This window comes from Mustela erminea, chromosome 3 (assembly GCF_009829155.1).
Source record: "Mustela erminea isolate mMusErm1 chromosome 3, mMusErm1.Pri, whole genome shotgun sequence".
In the NCBI taxonomy this organism is placed as follows: Eukaryota; Metazoa; Chordata; class Mammalia; order Carnivora; family Mustelidae; genus Mustela; species Mustela erminea.
This window is the reverse complement of record NC_045616.1, coordinates 32,286,288-32,300,511: the sequence shown is the minus strand read 5'-3', so window position 1 is coordinate 32,300,511 and position 14,224 is coordinate 32,286,288. Positions and strand designations below refer to the sequence as shown.

General features: G+C 35.8%; 1 protein-coding gene across 7 annotated transcripts in view; it reads left to right on the top strand.

The window, feature by feature from the left end:
* CAMK4 (calcium/calmodulin dependent protein kinase IV) overlaps positions 1-14,224 on the top strand; it is a 239,537-nt gene that overhangs the window by 102,926 nt on the left and 122,387 nt on the right. For 5 of the 7 annotated variants that reach the window (XM_032335564.1, XM_032335563.1, XM_032335561.1 and 2 more), the window contains one exon: positions 8,776-8,854. The exons of 1 other annotated variant lie outside the window; for it this stretch is intronic. In XM_032335564.1, the coding sequence (XP_032191455.1) occupies positions 8,776-8,854 (79 nt within the window). Of the gene's footprint in view, positions 1-579; positions 633-8,775; positions 8,855-14,224 lie in introns of all 7 variants that reach the window. One more of the 7 variants, XM_032335562.1, reaches the window with a different exon arrangement.

Below are 14,224 nucleotides of genomic sequence, written 5' to 3'. Positions count from 1 at the left end.
GAATCCATCAGGGAGAGTTTTAAGTCCATATAAGGCCCCATGTAGGAAGCTGGGTTGTGACCCTGATGACTGAGGTGGAGTGTTTGTCCTTGCTCTCTGCAGGATTCAACAAACAGGGAAGAGAGAGCATAGTTATGGATAGACTGAAATTCTGAACCCAACCTTATTAAAACCTTGGGCCTTGAGCACCTCTTGAAATCTGAGATTTACTGTCACCCCTTGACGTGAAATTTTTGAGATTTATTTTAGGACTGTAAAATTTAACTGACTTGGAAAACCTCCAGGTCTAATAACAACTTTCTACATTCTAAAGGTTAGCCATTCTTCAAGATGTAGATTGAAAATGCCAAATCAGTAATTAAATCATTTCAGCAGTTTTTCCTATTCTTTGTTGGTTTAAGGTTCAGATTTGATTTTGATCTTTGGTCACCAAAGAACATCTTGAAACACTTAAGTCTTGAGGAGCACTGAGGAGTTGCAGCTGGCAGGAAGGGAGAATGAAACAATGAAAAACTGTCACTGCAATGGGGCAAGATGTGTGCTGACATTAAACATTTAGAGACTTTGTTTTTTTTTCAGGCTCCTGTTCCTGAATATGACTCTTTCACCCACCAAGAAGAACCAATTTTGAGGTTATAACCAGTCTTCTTTAACAACTCATCTAATCTATAAAAACAAACAAACAATGAAAAGAATAGGCTTGTTAAATAATAGCAAGTCAATCATGTAGAAGAAATACAATGACATATAGAGTTGTGCACATTATGTTTTCAGCATATGATTGACAGTTCTTATAAATCACAGCCTTGTTCTTAAACCTTACCATAATGAGCATTAGGAGAATCTTTCCTGCAAGCACATACACATATTGAAAATAAAAAAGTTCTAAAAATTGGGTGCAAAAAAACCCAAAAAGAAACCAAAACAAGAAATAATTGCATTGAAATGTTTGAAAATGATTAATATTTTGACATAACTCTATTCTTTAACCAAGCTCCTTCAATGTTAGAGAAAGATAAGGTTCTTTGGTTCTGGGGGTGCCTGGGTTGCTCAGTGGGTTAAAGCCTCTGCCTTCGGCTCAGGTCATGATCTCAGGGTCCTGGGATCGAGCCCCGCATCGGGCTCTCTGCTTGGTGGGGAGCCTGCTTCCTCCTCTCCCTGCCTGCCTTTCTGCCTACTTGTGATCTCTCTGTCAAAGAAATGAATAAAATCTTAAAAAAAAAAAAGATCCTTTGGTTCCATTTCAAGACCCTTCCAATTAACAAAAAAAAAAAAAAAAGAAAGAAAGAAAGAAACACTTTCATAACTTGATGAGGCTTAATACACTTAGCAGAGACAATTTTCCATGGCTATGAAACATATCATTATAGAGACACATCTGGAACCAAGCAGCAGAGTGGTCAACAGTCCCTCCAGACTTCTGTGTTTTAAGAGATTCTATATCTGAAGTTTTCTTGCATTTCCAAAGAGCAAGTTGTAGGTTTGATGGCAAGTGAAGCCAAGCTCTGTTGCTTCAACCTCCAAATCACAAATGTTCCACTAAATCCTCCCCCAGAAAACCAATCAGTGATTGTTAGCCTCTTACTGGGAGAATGCCCATGATTCTAAATTATCTTCACATTATGCGCTTTCATCCTAATTTCCTAAAACATTAGTGTGAATCCATTTGATTATTCCTTAAGTGTTAGACATAAGGAGTATGTAAAGATTAATTACAGGATAAAAAGCCCCCCCCTCTTTTTACTAAGTGCTCCTAAATGTAGTAGCAATGGACTCTATACTTGAAGTGTTCTCAGACAAATATATAAATATTATATCTAGAGCTTTTCCCCACTTCTGTAAGTTTGACACAACTAGATACCAATATCAAGTGCTTGTGAACAGCTTTACAGGGGAAGTAATGTGTGTGTGTATGATACATAATAATAATAATATATATTGTGTTTAATAGCATATATGTAGAATTATGATTATCATGTACATATAATGTACATGATTTTATGAATACGAGCTCACAAGTTATATATAAGTTAGTCTATAAATACGTTTGATTACTTTCTCATCTTTGTCTGCAATGTAACAACCTTTTTAACGTTTTACCTTTAACTTTTTTTTTCTTAATAACCAACCATATTAGATGAGGCTAGACCTGAAAAATAATTTTTTCCAAAATATCTGTTAAAGGGGCTTCTGATTGGCTCAGTTGGTGGAGGGTGCTCTTGATTTTCAAGGTTGTGACTTTGAGCCCCCTGTTGGGTATGCAGATTACTTAAAAATACAATCTTTAGGAATGACTGGTGGCTCAGTCTATTAAACCTTTGACTTTTGATTTCAGCAGAGGTCATGATCTCAGGATCATGAGATCAAGCCCAAGTGGGGCTCTGCGATCAGTGGGGAGTCTGCTGGAAATTCTTTCTTTCCTTCTCCTTTTCCCCTCTACCCCCACTCATGCTCAGGCATTCTCTCTCAAAAAATACTAAATAAAGAAATAGATAGGTAAATAATCTTTTTTAAAAATTCTGTTAAAGAAAACCAGTATGTAAGTAGAAGTCAAGGATGCCTGGGTGGCTCAGTTGGTTAAGCAACTGCCTTCGGCTCAGGTCATGATCCCAGCCTCCTGGGATTGAGTCCCATATCGGGCTCCTTGCTCAGCGGGGAGCCTGCTTCTCCCTCTGCCTCTGCTGCCACTCTATCTGCTTGTGCTCATTCTCTCTGTCAAATAAATAAATAAAATCTTAAAAAAAAAAAAAAAGAAAGTAGAAGTCAAGCTCAGACTCCAGAAGAATATTGATTTTCTTTCTTAACAAAATCATAGCAGAAAAACTCCTAACTAGAACAATTTCTTTATTTCTTGGCCTTTTAAATGAAAGAATGTATTGTAAATGAATAGATGTGAGTAAGTGAAGCTTTCTTTTTTCCAGTTGAGTAACTCCATGAATATAATATCCTCCACATAATCTCCTTGCTTTCTTTATATCTCAGGAAATTTTACGGTGATTCTGTCTATAATCTATTTTGAAATGTGGATTCAGTATTATTACCAATGTTTTTTGTGTATTAAAATTTTACTGTTAACATGTAAAATAGTTTTTATTTTTACATAAACATACTGAAACATGGTTTCTTTAAGCTTATCATTTAATTTCAGCAAAGAAAATGGGTTATAGGGGCGCCTGGGTGGCTCAGTGGGTTAAACCTCTGCCTTCGGCTCAGGTCATGATCCCAGGGTGCTGGGATCGAGCCCTGCATCGGGCTCTCTGCTCAGTGGGGAGCCTGCTTCCTCCTCCCTCTCTCTGCCTGCCTCTCTGCCTACTTGTGATCTCTGTCTGTCAAATAAATAAATAAAATATTAAAAAAAAAAAAAGAAAGTGGGTTTTATTTTAGAGAAATTCCTGAAATGTTATTTTCACATAAATTTGTTTTGGCTCTTTTGTTCTTTTAACTTAATCTTAAAATTCATGTTAAAAAGTCATTCTTAAAATTGTAACTGTGAGGTGATGGATGCGTTAACTAATCATATTATAGTAATTATTTTGTAATATGTATATATATCAAATCATTACATTGTATAGCTTAAATTTATACAGTTTTACATGTCAGTCATAACTCAATAAAGTGGAAAAAATTAAATGATCTGTTCATATTAACAAGTCCATTACTTAGCATATTAAATTGGATGCTCTTAATGGATTCCTCATATACAAAAATACAAAAAATTTTTTTTAATTGTGCGTTATTTATAGCATAAGGCTATCCTGAGATTGATCAGTTAAGAATGTATTTTGTTGGTTTTTTTTTTTTTAAGATTTTATTTATTTATTTGATGGGGGAGAGAGAGAAAGAGAGAGAGCACAAGTAGGCAGAGCAGCAGGGAGAGGGAGAAGAGAAGCAGCCTTCCTGCTGAGCAGAGAGCACTTTGTAGGACTTGATCCCAGGATTCTGGGATCATGTCCTGAGCCAAAGGCAGACACTAAACCAACTAAACCACCCAGCCACCCCAAGAATGTATTTTGTTAAAAATTTCTGGAAGGCTTTTGCTAAGACAGTGATGTGTAAACTGAAATTATTGATAGGTAATTTAACGTGATAAAGAAATTAAGGAATAGAGGATATTTAATCTATTTCTTTTATATGAATTTTTGAGTATATTAATTTTTCAATTGTTACAAAAATAGAAATTAGATCTTAGTTTTCTTCAGTGTTTGCAAATCACTTTCCCTTGTACTTCTTTTCTTTTTTTTCCCAAATGTCGTCAGTTACCATTAAATAAAAATAGACTAAGTTGAATGCTATAGGCTACCTTTTGGTAATATTTTTTAATCTTCCTTTTGAATGATAGGGTTTTCTTGGAAGGGTTTTTCACTGTATTTTTTCATAGTATAATTACATACAGCAAATTTTATTATACATTTCTACCTATTTTAACAAATGTATATAGTTGTGTAAACACACCACAAGCAAAATGTACACGTTTCATTATGCCAAAAAATTCTCCCATACTTATTTGTATTCAGTCCCTCCTTCATCCCTGAGCACGGATCTATTTTCTGTCCTTATAGTCTTGTCTTTGCAATAATGTTCTATAAATGGAGTAACACAGTCTTTTGAACCTGGCTTCTTTCACTTAGGATATTAGAGAACCATCCAAGTTGTGTATAACCTAGTTCATTTCTTTTTATTTCTGGGTAGTATTCCCCTATATGGATGTGTCACAGATTATTAATCCATTTCTCATTTGAGGAATGTTGGAGTTGTTTGATGAGTTTGTTTGATGATTACTAACTAACATTTGATGTTGGAGTTTGATGATTACTAAGCAACTTCTGTAAAGATTTGTTTTCAAGTTTGTGAGTGAACGCAGCTTTCTCTCTCTCTCTCTCTCTTTTTTTTTATTATGTTCAATTAGCCAGCCTATAGTACTCATTAGTTTTTGACGTAGTGTTCAACAATTCATTAGTTGCATAGTACACCCAGTGCTCATCACAACACGTGCCCTCCTAATACCCATAACCCGGTTACCCCATCCTCCTACCCTCCTCCCTTCTGGAACCCTTAGTTTGGTTCCCAGAGTCCAGAGTATCTCATGATTTGTCTCCCTCTCTGACTTCTTCCCATTCAGTTTTCCCTCCCTTCTGCTATGGTCCTTCATGCTATTCCTTATGTTTCACATGTGAGTGAAACCATATGATAATTGTCTTTTTCTGCTTGACTTACTTCACTTAGCATAATCCCTTCCAGTTCCATCCATGTCGATGTAAATGGTGGGTATTCATTCCTTCCCATGGCTGAGTAATATTTCATTGTGTATATGGACACATCTTCTTTATAACATTCATCTGTTGAAGGGCATCTCGGCTCCTTCCACAGTTTGGCTATTGTGGACATTGCTGCTGTGAACATTGTTTTCACCACATGTGTAGTGCCCCTTCTTTTCATTATGTCTGTATCTTTGGGTTAAATACCTAGTAGTGCAATTGCTGGGTTGTGAATATAGCTTTCATCTAACTTGGGCAAATAATTTTATAAGAAACTGCCAAGCTGTTTTCCAAAGTGGTTGTAATATTTTGCATTCCCTCCAAAAATGTGTTAGTGTTGCTCTGAATCCTTGCAAGTTCATGATATTCTCTCTCTTTTTCTCTCTTTTCTTTAAGGCATTCCACTAAGTATGGAGTTGTGTATCATGGTGGTTTTAGTTTCATTTCCCTGATGACAAATGACATGGAGCATCTTTCTCTGTGCTTTTTGCCATCGATATATTTTCTTTGGTGAAACATATGTTCAGCTCTTTGGTTCATTTTTAAAATCCGTTATTTTTTATTATTGGGTTTTGAGTTTCTTTGTAATTTTACAGCTTAACAATAACCCACAACCTTCGGACCAACTGTAATTTTAGATATAAGTATTTTATGAAATATGTGATTTGTAAAAATTTTCTCCTTGTCATGGCTTTCAAAGACTAGACATTACATTCTTAATTTAGATTAAATCCAGTTTATTTGTTTTTTCTTTGATTCATTGTGCTTTTGGTTTGGTGTGTAGAAATCATTGCCTAATTGAAGGTTCTTCCTTTTTTTTTTTTTTTTTTGGTCAAGCTTTAGAATTCTAGGTTTTGTATTTATATCTGTGATTCATTTTGAGAAGTTTTTGGTACAGTGTAAGTTTAGATAAAGGTTTTTGTTTTGTTTTGTATTATAAATTTGTTTTTTGCATATGGGAATCCAGTTGTTCCAGCACTATTTATAGTTGGAAAGACTGTCCTTTCTTCCACTGAATTGCCTTTTTGCCAACAGACTCTATATGTTTAAGACTATTTCTGCATTCACTTTTTCATTCCATTCTTTTTCATGTTTGTTCTTTCTCCAACACCACTCTCTTGATTACTGTAGCTCTATACTGTCTGGATGTGGATCTTTTACCTTTGAAGAAAATGTATTTCCTGCTATTTTTCTTTTCTTTTCTTTTTTTCTTTGTAGTTTTCTCTTAATGTAAATTAGGTTAGCTTAGTTAATGATGTTCATGTCTTCTATCCTTGGTAACAATTTGTCTACTTGTTCTGTCATTTGCTGGGAGGGTGTGTTGAAGTCTCCAGTTGTATTTGTGGATTTGTCTTTTTCTCCTATCAGTTCTATCAGTTTGGGTTCATGTACTTTGAAGTGCTGTTGTTAGGCACATACACATTTACATCTGTTATGTCATTCTGGGAAAGTGACCTCTTCATAATTAAGTAATGTCCATCTTTATACCTATCCTGAAGTCTGGTTGGCATGATCTTGATAGATCTATTTCTGTTTCCTTTTCTTTAGTATTTGCATAGTATCTCTTTTCTAGAATTTTATTTTTAACCTGTTTTTGCCTTTATATTTAAATGGGTTTATGTACGCAGCATAAGTTTGATCTTAGTTTTTCAATCCAATCTGATCATCTCTATTTTTAACTGATGTGTTTATAAGGTTTATATTTAATGTAATTAGTAATGTGATTTGATTAAAATTCACCATAGTTTTAGCTGTTTTATTTTTTAGTCTTTTCGTTTGTTTCTTCCTCCCTCACATTACTTTTTTGATTTTTCTGTTTTAGCTTCATTATTTATTTTTTTGATTTTTCAAATTATTTTTTTCATTGCCCAAGGCTATACAGTATATGTCTTTAATTAATCAAACTCTACTGTTAAATAATCTCATAATACTTAACGTGTAATATAAGAACCCAAAGGTATTTTCCCAATTTCTCCCCCATTCTTTGTGCTATTGTCATACATTTTACTTTTATATATGCTGTAAAGATAATGCATTGTCAATAGTTTTGCTTTAGATAGTTATCTTTTGAACAACTAAAAATAAAGTTGAATTTTGTGTTTACCTCCATTTATTCCATTTCTAAAACCATGTATTTCTTTGTGTATATGTTATATCTTACCAAAGTTTTAAAAAACGTATTGAAATTTTTCTTCTCTATCAGCATATACACTACCAATTTCTGCCTTCTCCTGACTTTGTTAAAAATGGATTGTGAATGGGCAACTAGGAATATGCTTGATTTTTTAGACTTCTTTTGTGCTTACTTAGAATTTTAGAACCACGGGATTGAATATGTCATAAGAGTTCCTTTGGCCTAGTTTTCAAAGTGTGACAGATTTACTTCAACTGATCTTATTTTAAGATTCATCTAAAGTTCACTTTCTGAGGTTGTAACTTAAGCCTGCTTGGTCTGTGGGCTTCTTTTGCCTCTATTTTATTGCTCTGCTATTGTGTGAGGAGAGAGAACATCAAGACCACACTGTCTGTTTTTCAGTGTTCTCCTTTTAGTAACCTCACACACGTGGACAGTTACTGAGTCCCTTCTTGCCATTCTCCTTTACAGGTAAACATTCTGTACTTATTTGAGTTTTTTAAACAGAAAGATCTACTTTTCGTCTATATATTCTTAACCATTTCTATAATATTTTCCCCGGGATATCTCACATAATTATTTCTTTTAAAAATTTTATTTATTTATTTGACAGACAGAGATCACAAGTAGGCAGAGAGGCAGGCAGAGGAGAGGAGGAAGCAGGCTTTCTGCTGAGCAGAGAGCCCCATGCAGGGCTCCATCCCAGGACCCTGGGATCATGACCTGAGCCGAAGGCCGGAGGCTTAACCCAGTGAGCCCCCCCAGGTGCCCCTCACGTAATTATTTTTGTTAGGGCATATATAAATAAATGGTAGCAATTTTCACCAAGATGAAAGAGCCAGAATCTCTGTGGGGCTAATGTTAACACCGGGAGAATGCCAGGGCACTAAATGAATTGGTGTAAATTCACGGGGTCCCCCTTCCTTTGGCAAGTTTGCTCACTGTCCTGACCCTTACAGCCCAGTACTGAACTTAAACTCTCTCCCTGAAGCTGTATGGCTAATTTGAAATTGTAATTTCATACCTTTATGAAAGCCCAGGGACTGTGAAATTTGGAAGATGTCATCCAAAAGTGATGTTCACCTGAGGACCCAGGTTATTCCAGAGCCTACTGAATGCAGCGGCCCTGGGCATGTTACTTGTATAGGGATGGGCCAGAAGGAAAAGAACAGACTGGAAAACCTAGATTTTTTCTGAGCAAACCATATTCAGTTGTGAAAAAAAAAAAAAACCCAACAAAAAAAACTATTGGGCTGGTCCTGTAGTAGAACTTATAAACACTTGTTAGTTATGAGGGTAACTGCAAGATAGATTTATTTTCAAGCTTTCCCCTTGATTTCATGTCCAGAGCATAACATTTTCTTTTTGTCTTTTTCCCCCCTCAAGGGGTGCTACATCCATTGTGTACAGATGCAAACAGAAGGGGACCCAGAAGCCTTATGCTCTCAAAGTGTTAAAGAAAACAGTAAGTTTATTTTATTATATAACAAACAGCATCTCTAAGGGATCTGTGACCTGGAGAAGCCAGGAACCCTGATTCACAGGATAAAGAGGCCAGAGAACTGCTGTGTACAGCTAACTCACTTGAAAGTGCAGCCAAATGAGTGGTTTTCTAGTGGAAACTCCATGACTCTTTGAAAGCGACTGGATCTGAGACTGGATGTGGTTGTGGGGAGAAGTGTGGCAAGGAGAAACCTTTAGAACTGGCAGGTAGACCTGGTATACTTTGTATACTAGTAATGTACGTATGTACATATATGTGTACACATGTCCATTTATGTATGTTATGCCCCAATAATGGGTCCGTGATTAAAGGAGTGAGACTGATATAAAGTGAAGGTCAAGCAAAGCTTTATTTCGCGCCAAGCGTCAAGAATCAAACCGAACGTTTGGGGACGCACCTCTTACAAGAAAGGGTGACCCTTCTCTGTTTCACAGAATAGCTTTTAAGGGCAAAGGCCATGCGGTCCGGCTTGGTCTCGCACAGGTGACCAATGAGATTGTAACACACACGGGAAACTCCACAGTGATGCTGGGTGACCAATTGAATTACAATTTACCCTAGTAGACATTTGAACCAGCCTGTTACACCTTGATTAGGATTGGTGCCATAAAGGCTCCCAAAGGGCAGGGGGCCCATACTCCTTGGTAGCTAGGGAGACAGTATGCAACCTCCCACTGATTGATGTCTCCACCTGGCCTGACCCACCTTTGTATCTGGGCTTTGTTACCTGAAGCTGGTTTCCAGGACTTGTTTTTAAGTAAGTCCCCTGAGGGAAGGGGAGCAGGGAGAGTTTCAGAGTTAAACAACAAGATTTTTGTTTAACCTCAATGGAAGCCTCTGGCTAAAATATAAAAATATAAAATAGGTCCATACAATGTGTACAGATATAGAATCTCCATAGTTTAGTATAGTAGACATGCTTGCTATTTTAAAAAATACCTAAATGAAACACAAATAGATGTATTTGTGAAAGGAGTCATCAGCTTCTAACTTGATTTTCAAATGTTGGGTTTGCTTCAATTAAGTGCAAATAGACAAATACTGTTGTTTCTAGGACCGAGCCTGCTCATTTAAGAAGTCTCTGTTTGAACAAGAAGGAAGGATTGGGTTTTCATATTGCTTCTTTTTGCCATATGCTCATAGGTGAGCCAAGGGGCAAAGTTACTCTGGCTCATCTCCAATGAGGTACAGCAGGTGAGAGTTCACGATAGAAGTGGCAGCATCTGACACCAGCATTCATGATAGTCCCTGTATCCCAGAGAGTGTTTGTCAATGCAGTGCATGGCTATTCTCTGTCTTGAAAGAGTTTGCCTTTATAAAACCACAAAAAACATAACATATTCCTTTGTAGCACATTCTTCCTTTCTCAAATTCTATGTGAACACATATGTGAAATATATATACTTCTGAAAACCCAGCTGTAAAGTATACTGAGGAGAGAAATATCATAAATCTTGAAATCAAATGATACCTCTTTTAGGCTGAAGGATTTTTTTTTTTTTTTCCCTAATATCACCAGTTGTTTATGTATTGTCTGGCCCAGGGAAATTTTAGAAATTTTAGAATCTCATACAATGAAGAGAATAATGGCAGGGTGCTTTCAATTGAATAGAAGTAGAATGACATTTTGAAACAATCTGTTAGAATTTAAAGCCAGAGCAAACTAATAAAGACAGTTTAAGTGAAGAATAATAATTTAAATAGCAGTTGCTACGATAAACCCAAAGGGATTCCTATTTGGTGTAGGCAATGATTTAAGTACTCCAGAATGTAGAGGAATCTTTTGATTGATAAGATTTGGAATTTTCTCTTAAATCAATTTCTTAGAGTCATAACATTTATTTGAACTAAGGATTATTACAATTTTATGAAGTGGAACTTTTAAGTAAATATCTACTTTTTATGAAGATAAGTAAGCATGTTTTAGCAGTGGTCACATAGATGTTTTCGGGCTTGATTATATTCTTTCTTGCTGGTTAAAAAAACTGTCAGTAAAATTTGTGAGTGGTTGTTTTGTTTTCAGAGTTGAGGAAACTTTGAAAGGGATTAGCTGTGTGAATGTGTAGAAGAATCACTCAGAAATGGTGTTTGAATGCTCAGAATCCCAAAGGACGAAGAGCTGGTTGAGAAGTTTATGTCAAAAATCTTTGGTTGAATTAGAATAAGAGACAGGAGAAGACGTTTTGTGAGTTCGTGAGTTATTCACTGGGAAAGTAAAGCTCTGGTTTGCCCTTGCTGTCTTCTCTTCTCCACCTCTGTTGTGGAAACATCTTCCTCAGAAGACAGGCGGGAAGAAAATGTGGATGGGAACCAAGTGTCAGATGGAGCTGTCGAGCGGTGCTGGAAGGCAGATGTTGTCAAACACTGTCACTGCTGTGCCAAATGGAATGAGAGAAAATCCCCTGGAGAAACCCAAGCTTTGAACATGAATTGGATGGAATCTCCAGCATTGTCTCCTAGAATAAACCACGCACAGAGATGTGTAAATGAGAGAACAGGAGGCAAAACCTCAAAAAGGAATTGCCTCCAGCGCTTCCTTTCTTATAGGTCATGAGGACAGAACTTCCTTCTCTAAATGAATGAAGCCTAGGAATTGCTTTACAGAAGAAAAGCAATGCAAGGAAAACAAACCATTTTCCTAGTGAATTCAGTTAAAGATCTGCTCTTTCAGGAAAGAGGGGACTTTAGAAATGGAATTATTTAATCAATCTATTTATTAGATTGAGCCACATAAAAACTACCTCTCTTAAATCATTTTTTTTACCTACAAAAATGGCAGTTTTTGGTGGTTCAACTAATAACTTTGGGACCACTATATTACTTCACTGGATAATTCCTCTAGTCTTCATTTTATGACTAGACCTAAACCTAAAAGATCCAAAAGATTGTCTGTCTATCTGTCTATCTATCTATCTATCTACCTATCATCTATTATCAGCTAACTGTGAGAATTTCCTGGATCTGCTGTAATAAACGACCACACTGGGAGTCTTAAGACAATGGAAATTTATTCTCTTAGAGTTCTGAGGCCAGAAGTCTGAAATCAAGGTTTTGGCAGGGTCTATACTTTCTAAGAGTGCTCAGGGAGAACTTGTTCCATGCCTCTCTCCTGCTCCTGGTGACAGAAACTTGCCTTGCAGATGTGTCACTCTAATCTCTGCCTCTGTTGTCATGTGGCCACCTTCTCCCTTTGTGCCTGCAACTCATCTTCCCTCTGCACATTGTCTGTGTCCAAATTTTCCTCTTAGAATGACACCGTTCCTGTTGGATTAGGGGCAGACCCTACTCTACTGTGACCTCATCTTAAATGAACTTATATCCACAACAACTCAATTTCCAAACCAGGTCACTTTTGGAAGTACTGCTGGTTAGGACTTCAATATAATCTTTTTTGGGGGGATAAAATTCTGCCCATAATACTATCTATAAGAAAAGCCTTCCGAGGTGAATTTCAAAATACGTATTCAATCTGTTATCTGAAGATAAGTGAAACTTATATCATATTCAAGAAAGTTAATAAACCTAAGAAAACTCAATCCAGTTTATAGGTGATTAAATTCACATATGAACACTTTTAAGTCCAAGAAAGATTTCTCATCTCTTTTATAATTATTTGATAACAATAATCCTCTTTCCCAGGATCTGTTTAAATACTTTTTAAAGGCAATTTGCCCAAATTTTATTTTGTGGCAATATGATGTACCTTTCTATAGCTTAATATTTGGAGAAGGACTTAGTTTACATTGGCAATAAGAGACTTACTCCGTTAGGTACTTACATGTCTGGGTGATAGACACTGACTCTCATTTATCCACAGGAAGATAGACTAAAGCACTAGCTCTTATGGAGAAATCCATATTTCTTTGGTCATCAGGTAAGGACAGAGTTAATGCTTATAATAAACACAAATTGTCATGTTTAGACAGTTGGGTATTTTGACTAATAAAAATGTCTTTATGGGAAATTAATGTGTAATTATAATAAAAATATTTTTAACTGATATATTTTATATATGGATATAATACCATATACTTTATATATAGACAACTATACTTCATAGAATTAGTATACATCAAAATACATATTAACCAAAGTAATAATGTCTGCAACTTTCTTTCAAATACTTAAGCAACAAAAAATTATGTGAGTAGTGTGTGTACATATGGGGAGAGAAAGAAAATATAGCAAAAATCAACAATTATTGAATATAAGACAATATACTAGCATCCATGCTGGGTATTTCAATATCTCAGTATATATGAAAATTCACATAGCCAAAAATTTAGGTTAAAACATACTTCAACACTGACATCCTATTTTATCATAAATTAGCATTTCTTCTGGCCATTCAAAAAGCATTTCAAAATCTTGCAGTTTCTAAAAATGTTATGGTAAACTCCAGTGACTCTCTCTATTACAAATGTATTGAAGTGCCAGAAAATTAGTTGAACCATCACTTTACTGAAAAACCTAGACATTTCCAAAAGCAATATCTGTTCATCTCATTGTGTCATTAATACAGACAAAGTTTTGAGGACAGTAAGAGTAAACAAGAAAATGAATTGAAAGGCTTTTGTGATCATGTATTTGTTTAATTTTTTTCTGCTAGTATTCAAGTTCCTTGTACTGGTATAGTCATCAAATCCCTTGGAGTGGCATCCATACTCTCCTCTTGGGAAAAAAGTGGCCTGTTTTGGAACTTTAGCTTTGAAACAAGTACAGACTCATAGGCAGTGCCATTTTGGTCACGCCAAGTTCTTTATTGCCTTGCATAGAAGAACTAAGTGATTGCAGATATCAGTGGAACTTGTTCCATGAACTTTGTAAAACATGAATCAAGGGTGAAGGAAACAAGGCTACCTTTTTTTTCCCCTTCATTCATGAGCCTTTATCATCTCCATTTTATGTGATATTTAGAAGAAATTGAAGTAGAGGAAAAGGACTTACAAAGCTACTACCTCAGATTAACACCTTAGGGACATTAAAGGATTCTAACTAGCACAGCTATTAGGATAACCCATGATTTAGAAGACAGAAACTTTGGGGGGGGGGTAAATTGTAATTTTTTTATTGGAAAACAAATCTACAATTTGAAGTGGATTCAAGGCAAATTGTTCCATAAGCATATTTTCTTCAAGAGGCTAAATGAAGTTTAAAAGCAAGCAACAATAGAAGAAAATGTTTCTGATACAGGATAAGCAGTACAAAAAAAACAGTGTATGAGTACCTGGATAATATCCATTTTGCAACAGTGCAACTTTTAAGTGCATATTGTGACTGTCCATAGTCCACTCAGAGTTACAACTCCACACTTTAACAATATGCTGTCAG